We start from the raw sequence: 9,165 nt of genomic DNA, 5'->3' as shown, positions 1-9,165 counted from the left end.
CTTCATATCTCCGCACGATGCTTGAACCTGCAGAGGAAGGCAGCTTGGGCAGGAGCCATCGGGACACAAAGTCGATACACCAAGGAGGGTGGAGTAGATTGACGACAGACATTCCCTGGGAGGCCCAACAAAATGACTCAACAAAGAGGCTGTAGTGGCTGGTTTGGGTCTGTTTTGCTTTGTTTTCCTTTGTAATTTTAATGGAATTATTGCTTGGCTCTCTAAAGTTGTTCTTGCAACATTTCATATTATTCAGTTTTCCGATTACAACCTTCAATTAAGAACCCTTTGGGGATATCAAATTAGGAGTTCTAGTCAATTCTAGTTATTTTCCTTAAACAGGAGATAGACAAACTTTTAAAGAATCCTGTAATTAGGGGCAGCCGCTTAGCTCACTTGGTTAGAGTGTGGTGCTCTTAACAATAAGGTTGTCAGTTCGATCCCCACATGGGTCAGTGAGCTGCGCCCTCCACGACTACCGTGTTTCCCCGAAAATAAGACCTAGCCAGACCATCAGCTCTAATGCATCTTTTGGAGCAAAAATTAATATAAGACCCAGTTGTATTTTACCATAAGACCGGGTCTTATATAATTTATATTACAACTATGTATTATAGAAAATTATAATTATGTGTTATAGAAAATTATATTAAAATTATATTATAATTTTCTATAAAACCGGGTCTTATATTAATTTTTGCTCCAAAAGACACATTAGAGGTGATGGTCCGACTAGGTCTTATTTTGGGGGAAACACGGTAGATTGACTACTTGAGTTGGAGCTGATGGGTGCTGGAAAAACACTTAAAATAAATAAAAGTTAAAAAAAAAGAATCCTGTAATTATTCTATTTCGCAAGAGGACCTTGCCTTTTGTAAAGCCTTCACTACTGTCTCCTAGTCAATATATAACTGTTTGCATTTTCTTTGGAAAACTATGATCAATTTCAATCATTTTGACATAACTGACTGTAACTGCTTTTCTTAACCTTCTTTTAAAAAGAAAATTAAATCAGTCAATTTTAAAAAATGTAATACATCAATTAAACAATTAGACCTTGTTTGTACATGGGGCAGAGCCTCAGTCCTAGTAAAGAAGTTTTATATATGAATGTTTTTCTTTACTTCGTTTACAAGAGACTTTAAGCTTAGGATACCAAGTACAGTGTTTGGTATCCTAAACTAGAAGATTCTGGGACCCAAAAAGCTCTTTAAGGTCTTAAATAACGCAAGAGGTGATCTGAATGGCTTGTGTGTCCCGACATGAACCGGATGTCAGTTTTTCAGTGCATATTCATAGAAATTCCAACGAGCTATACCAGCACTATCGTTTCATATACATTAAACAATTAGCTTCTCTCTCAGGTCATCTGCTCATCTTAGCTTGCTCATTTTGTGCACGTATAAACTAAAAATGGTTAGCTAAAAATGAACATATCATCCCAGAGAACGTTTAATATTTTTTTGAATGTTAAATGTGGCTTTCGGAAATATCTATTTAGTAGTTAAATGTTAGAATATTTTTTTTCCTGCTAATAAGAATGCATATCTCACTAATGTATATCTCAAAAAGTTTATTCACAATAGTCACAGGAAACAATCCTCTATGACTCTGTCTAGTGCTTTAAAAGATCTCAAAAAAACCAAAGCCCATCATACTCTAGGGCTTTCCTTATTTCAGACAAAAATTACAACCACCACCTTTTTGAGCTTTTAAGTAATCTGTATACCAATATTCAGGCTCCTTATTGATATCTCAAGGAATCTCAAGCCCAATTTGTAGCTGTCACTCTGGGAAGAAAATCCACGGGTCTGTGCTGCATTATGTAACCACACCAACGTATATGAAAAACCCATCCTGCCCCTTAACAGGGATTTATTAAGGAATGAGTTGGGTTTTGATCTGGGGATTGTCGGCTTTTAATCCCATGGCCATGCTCAAGAATTCCAGACATTGGTCAACATAAAAAAATGTTATTCTACATGGTGTTCTGTGTTCATTTACAGAAAACGTGTCACTTGAATTTTTAGATTACTTGAAAGCCGTCACACCAAGGATATGGAGCTCTGCCCCCAACCCCTCTTCTCATAACAACCCTGCTTACTCTGTCTGCCAACAAGGACAGTTATTTTTTGTTTCTCTTTTCACTATGTCTTTCCATTATCATCACTGTACATTATGAAAAGACAAGAAGTACAAAAAACACCACACACTGCCCAGACTGTTAATACGGAGAACCTGAAACAGTAATTCTCACCTAAAGAGCTAGAATCGTCCACCTGACAGACTCGGCAGTCAGTGAACACACACACACTTGTCATCATGCTACAAAGAAAGCTGGGCACCCCAAGATACTGAGAGGCCTTATAGGAAGGTGACTTCTGGAACCCTGGTTACTGAATGCATGGCAAGTCTAAACTGGTAATCCGAGGCCCTCAGTAGCATACACATTAATCAAGGGCACTACCACCTCCCTCCCTCACCTACTTTCCGATGCAGAATGAAAAGGTCAGAGGGTGGACAATAAACAAATGAGAGCACCTCCTCTGTTCATATCACTTGTGAGTTGGCTATAAATGAAATTACATTATTCAAATTCTATTTTAAATGTAATATAGAGTGGGAGGTGTTAATACGCAAAAAAAAATCTATAATGCATTCTTTGGTCACATGATCTCCTTTGTAGAAAAATCAGAATTCCTGTATGTTGAATTCACTTAAAGCAGGTAGTTGGTAGCAGGAAAGGCAAGAAGTATGTTTTTGAGAAAATCCACTAATAAGTACAGGGTACTGCAACAGTCTTGGGTCCAAACCATGGTTACTTCAGCAAGCAAAGAAATCAGGGAAACAAACCATTTCTTTTCTGGAGATGACATGACTTTATGACCTAAAACTTTAATGGCATGAGGTTTAGAACAAATGTCTGCTACAGATACTATTCATGTACACTTCCTAGATTCCTAGCTCAGTGTGCAAGAGTGGCATACAGTTTGAAAGTCACTAAAACTTGTACCTGCTTCACCTTCCTATCCAAGCTGTTAGTTTTCCAGGAATCTGCCTTATATCCAAAATTCTAAATGATGACAGGTAAATACATTAACTCAGGCAACATCCAAAAAGATCATCAATGTTCATTCGGGACCTTGATGTCTGGCAAATCTTCCTAAATTACATTAATCAGGTAAATTGAGATGAGAAAAACACTGCTTTGTTTCAGGTCTAAGCGCCACCTGTCATTACAACTGTATTTGCTTTCTTTGGTTGGGTGAGTCACAACGCCTTTACAAGGTTTTCCAGTGGATTTCCCTGAAAAAATCCAAAGTGAAATCACAATACCATTTTCCTTGGAAAGGGAAAAACCATTTATATTGTTGGCATTTATATATATTTGAAAACTGAAGTTTCAAAGCAAAGGTCATGAACTTATACTTGCTAGATAAAGAGGAACATGAAAAGGTTAATGTTTTTAAGTCTGTGTGTGTAGAAAAAGAATTGGAGAGTTTGAAATATTTGGGAGAAAAATTCCACATGCAAGACAAACATCCAAAATGGCTCAACATAATTTATTTTTTTATGTTAAAATGTACAGAGTTCTTTTGAAAGTACTTGCTAGAAAGGGGAAAAAAAAGCGATATTACATACAAGGAGAGGAAGGGACACCGACTGGCCCAGGAGCGCGTGACATGGAGAAATACAAAGGCATCTAGGTATCCCTTCCCCTTAGCTTACAAGTCACCATGAACAAAGTACAAAGAGGTTACAAAACAGGAAAAGCAAATATAAACAGACAGGTATAGACTTAGCTTCATTTGTACATGCGGCTTTTAGAGGCATCTGGAGCTCTATTCACACACTCTAGAGATCTCTTTAAAGAGAATTTTTATCTTTCTTAAAATAGTTTTTAATATTCTACAACAAAGATAAAAAATTTTAAAGATGGAATGAAATGAAAAAGCTCTTATTTTAAAAGGCATCAAAGTCACTAACAGTGAGTTTTTAAATTTCTTTTTTAGAAGATTACCCAAGTTATTTTGCTAAAAATACATTTTTTTTTTTAAACAGAAGTGAAAAAATGACAGGTACCAATATTACTGTGTTGGATAATTTCTTTTATAATATAGAAAAGAACATTTTCTCTACAATAGTTCTACAGTCACAAAAAGGCTTGTGGAAAAAGGGAGCTGCCCGATTGAATTTTTATTTTTTTTAAAGAAATAAACAAAACCAAACACAACCGCAAACCAACAGAAACTGAATTCACGGCCCTCATTTCAACAGCTTCTCCTTCTGCCTTGACCCACCCTCCTCCCCATATACTTCCCTCCCGACCCACCCCACCCCCACCCCCACCAGGAAGCAGTGACATAGCTGAAGATGTAGGGAGAGGGCAGCACAGTGCACTTTCTACATAGATGATTGGGAACCGGAATAGTATATACAGAGAAACTGGGTCCTACACAGCCTTGCACATGCTCAGAATTGATAGCGGTAAGATGTGAATTCTGCTTTTTTTCTACCTAACACATTTAATTGAGAAAGTCAATTAAAGTGTATTAAAAAAAACCAACAAACCTGTGCATTTGAAAAAATTTAATGCCTAATTAGTACTTCAAAAATTTATCTATATAAAGTGTACAAATAAAGGAGAATTTAATGCTTACAGGTAATTCTTTAAGCAGTATTTCCCCCTTTTGGATATTTGACTGCACATACCAAGTGGTATAATAGTTTCCATCTTCTAATGATGGAATATATATATATATATATATTTTTTTTACCTATCCCTGGAGCAAGTAACAGGAAGAGAATGGGCAAACCGGCTGCATAAGAAAAGCGAGTGGAACTGGGAACAACACAGGAGCCTGACAAAACCCTGCTGTCCAGGTTTGCCCTACTATGCTGGTGGTTGGTTTATCCCTCTTCTCTTCAGCCACTCCCAGGAGAGGGGCTGGTGCACTGATTCACAGGGGTGAACTCAGGATGGCAGAAGACAAATGAAGACTAGAGGTATGTATCATGTAAGTAGCTATAAAACACACGCCAGGATCTCCCTTATGACACACATCCTGTGTCATCCCTTCCAACATAAAACAAACAGTGTCAAAGGTTCGTCAGGTATTTTCAAATCACTGACATGTACAGTCATCCACCAACACTGTGTAAGAAATGTAAGAGGCTAATCGCTGGGGACTGCTGCTTGAGTTTAATTAGAGTCCAAGGCTCAAAAATCAAGACCCTTAGCATCTCAAAGTACATACTAAAAACAAGAGGCTGCATGGAATATGGGCGTTATGGCTGATTCACCAGGTGGTAAAAAACAAGAGGTTCATTTCCTCTTTTTGATTGTTAATTGATCATCTCTACTCCTCCAAGGCTGAATTAGGATTGCAAACAGCTTTCCTCTGAGATTCTGCTGTTAATTGAGACTTACAGTATTTTTGTGTCTCTGAGTGCTGAGTGGCAATAGTAAAAAAATTATATTACACTTGATTTAAGAAAGACAAACATTTCGATGAAGTCCATCTATAAAGAAACATTCTTGGGGAAAGGTTTCAAGAGGTGTGTGTGTGTGTGCGTGTGTGTGTGTGTGTGAAGGGAGTGGAGGGGATTTTAAAAGGAGAAGCATTTTCCTGCCTCACTTTATTAATAATAATAATAATAATAATATTAACAATAATAATAAGTTTAAGGAGCTTGGGTTATTCTCCATGTCCCCATCCGAGTCTCCCGTAAGTGCCTCCTGCTGGAATGAAGTAGGAAATGAAAGGTTGGGTTTGGAGGACAGGGTCTGGCTAACCCTCGAGATGTATATATAACATTTAAAAATGACAACATTGGGAGCTGCAAACAGTGAGGGGAAACATACATTTTAAAATAAAATAAAGATATTTCACCTTTACACAAATTCTGTCCATGTGGTGCGTAAAGAAAGTAAGGCTCTTTTTAATTATGAAAAGATTTTTGTGCATGTTTCCCCTATCCCCAAATCCATTGTTAGATGAGTTCTATTGTAAAATGTTCAAGATTGTGAAGAAAACCAAAACCCAGAACAAAACGAACCCCCAAAAAAGAGACCAGGTTTTCTAAAAAGTAAAATAAACCAAAGAAAAATTCCTCTAAATCTACAGCAATATTTTAACTGGAAAAAAAGGTCCGTTTTTCTCTGGTTTGTCAGTATAAAAGGTTCCTTTATTTATATATATTTAAGTTTTTTAAGTGAAAGTTCCGCTTGCTCATCTTCTCATGTAAGGTCCGTTGAGTGACTGCTTGGGCACGCCAGCAGCATTCATGTAGCTGTGATGGGAGGGGCCAGTGTACATCATGTTTCCATGAGGGTTTGGCTGCATAGGCTGCTGGGTATAGGCCTGGCTCCCCATCATCCCCATCTGCATCTGCATAGGATACTGTGCTGTCTGGTTCATGTAGGCAGGGTTACTATGGTAACTGCTGTTCATCATAGGCTGTGTCATTCGATAGCTGTTCATGGCATTCAAGGTGTTCATATTCATGGAATTGACATTATAGGCAGGGGTTGGCATTAAATTAACCCCCATGTTCATGCCGCGCTGAACAGCCAATGCACGAGGGCCAGCTTGCATGGCAACCGCTGGCGGGCTGCGGCCATACAGCTGCTGCTGGTGAGCAGCCGCAGAGGGCAGCGGTGCGGATTTGGAGCGGATGGAAATATGCCCCTTGACTGGCATTTGCCCTTGCAACCTCTGAGTGTGAGGAATGCCAATGTTGGTAGCAGACATGTTGCACTGCAGCAGAGGTGACGTGAGGTTCATGGTGGTGGACGCCAAGTTTGGGGGCGGTGTCATGGTGGCTTGTGCTTGAGGGGTCCCAGCTAATGGATGAGATGGGGCTAGCTGCGCCAGTCCTGTATTAGACAAAGAAACACTGGTTGCATAGGAAGTCACAGCAGGAGAATGGCTATAAGGCATGGCATGAGGGTCCATAATGGTGTTGGTCAGCTGCTGCAGCTTGGCTAGACTGAAGGTGGCTGACGGCTGGGAGTAGCTGCCGGCACCGAAATCCCCTGGGATCCTCTCATAGATACTGATGTTCCCAGCGCTTCCGGATTCGGGGATCTCCATGATCATGGGCGCTGGAGTGAAACTGTTATTCATACTGCACTGGGACAGGGGCGGCTGCTGCTGGGGTGGGGGTGGCGGCTGCGGCTGCTGGGACTGTGGCGGCGGCGGTGGTGGCTGCGGCTGCGGCGGCTGCGGGGGCGCAGGCTGCGGTGCCGGCGGCTGCTGCGGGGCGGGCTGCGGCTGCGGCTGCGGCTGCTGCGGGGGCGGCGGCTGCTGGTTGCTGGGAGGCCTCTCCACCACGCAGCTCTGAGGTGACTTGATGTTGCAGTTGGCAGCAGGCTGGACACTGTTCTGTGCCATCATGCTGCAGCTGCTGCCCATGTTTGCCATCTGCTGAGTGACCACACAACTGTTCTGGGTGAGGCTGCTGGAGGAGGACAGCCCCCCGTAGGAGCAGCTGCTCTGGGAAGAGTTATTCCCACAAATGCTGCCGCCCATTGTGGAATCGTAACTGCTAGGGTTCTCGTAGTTCTCTGTGGTGCTCTCTATGCTGCCCAGGTCACTGAAGCCGCTGTCCACCACCTGCTGAGAGTGGTCTGATACGGAAGGCACATCCATCATGGGGCTGGTCTCCATGTTCTGCATAGAGGGCGCCGACAGGGACCCTTGCTCTGGGCTGATCTGGGTGTAACCACTTTCGAGGGCAGGCACGTTGGGGCTGCTGACTGAGCGGACTGACTGGCTGGGATGAGACTGAACAGAAGAGAGCGGGCTATTGTGTTCTGAAGGATGGCAGTCTTCAACCATGGACACGTGCGGGTCGTCGTCAGCCTGCGTGTAGCTCTGCAGCGTCTGGCAGGCGGCCAGGGTCTCCTCACAGTCCTGGTAGGCGCCCTCGTGCTCATTGCTTTCTTCTTGAGTCAAAGACTGCACAGCTTGCACGGTTTCCAGATCCAGTTCACTATGAGGAATCTCTTCTTCCCCTTTTAACTCAATTAATTCTTCTTTAGAGTTGGACTCGTCTTCATGGTCATCCTCAGACCCTGGCACGTGTTCGGACACCACGGATGTTTCATGGGAAGTCTGTTCCTCTTCAGAATCTGGTTCTGTTTCATCTTTGTCCTTTATATTCTCCCTACTGTTCTGCATATTCGTGTCTAAAAAAGCCTCTGGCCCCCCAGGCTCCTCCTTGACATCTTCGCCAATCGGCTGCTCCTCTAGCTCTTTCTTCTTGACAGATTCCAGGTGACCATCATCTTCATCATCTGCATCATGGTCTTCGTTCTGGTTTGTCTCTATAGCCACTTCATCCTCTTCCTCTTGCTCCTGTTCTTCCAGCTCCTGCTGCTCTTCCTCGGATTGCCTCTGCTCTTCTGAGACACGGGGTTTCTCTTCTTCCTCCTCTACCTCAGGTCCTTTCGTTTCTGTCCCGGGACTGTTGCTGCTATCCACTGGAGAAGCTGCTCTAACCTCACTGCTCGCTGTGTCTTCTTCTTCTCCCTCTTCTCCCTCTTCTGCTTCCATGTGCATCTCCTCCTCTTCCTTCCTTTCTTCGGTTAAAGGCAAGTCTTCTTTTGATTCAACAGTTTCTTCATTCTCTTGAATTTTGGGTTTACGTCCAGGTTTAGGCATGGGGACAATGGGCTCAACGATGCATTCTTGGGTAGACATGGGTATGATTTCCTGATTCAACTTGAATCCCGGTTTGCGACCAGGTCTTTTCTTCCAGTGGATTGGTTTGCGGCTCTTGCCTTTGGGCCATCCCTTTTTCTTTTTCATAGGTGTGGATGTATCTGGCTCAAGTGAAGAATCCTTCACATCACATTTTCTCAAGAGAGATACTGGCTTTAGGATAGGAGTATCTGTACAGGAGTGATAAAAAATAAGAATAGGTTATAAAATCTTACATTTTCCAGTGCCCTTTTCTGAGACTCGCGTGTACAACAGAAATGATTTCATAAATCATCACAAACTCTTATCTTCATTTTCAAGTTAAGAATCTAAAGGAGAAATTTAATTAGTGATATATTTTAAAGTTACACGGTGAATAATGAAAGAATGCTTGTCAATATTCTGTTACCATCCACTAGTTAAAACTAGTTCAAGTTTATCATCACTACTGTATGGC

At 41.9% G+C, this 9,165-nt stretch overlaps 1 protein-coding gene across 3 annotated transcripts in view; it reads right to left on the bottom strand.

Annotated features, from left to right (window-relative positions):
• Nucleotides 1-6,081: 6,081 nt before the first annotated feature.
• KAT6A (lysine acetyltransferase 6A) overlaps nt 6,082-9,165 on the bottom strand; it is a 94,007-nt gene continuing 90,923 nt past the window's right edge. For all 3 annotated transcript variants that reach the window (XM_019742058.2, XM_074329599.1, XM_074329598.1), the window contains one exon: nt 6,082-8,899. In XM_019742058.2, the coding sequence (XP_019597617.2) occupies nt 6,234-8,899 (2,666 nt within the window). In that variant the 3' untranslated portion in view covers nt 6,082-6,233. The remainder of the gene's footprint in view (nt 8,900-9,165) is intronic.

Source organism: Rhinolophus sinicus, linkage group LG04 (assembly GCF_036562045.2).
Source record: "Rhinolophus sinicus isolate RSC01 linkage group LG04, ASM3656204v1, whole genome shotgun sequence".
Lineage (NCBI taxonomy): Eukaryota > Metazoa > Chordata > Mammalia > Chiroptera > Rhinolophidae > Rhinolophus > Rhinolophus sinicus.
This window is presented reverse-complemented; position numbering and strand designations above follow the sequence as displayed.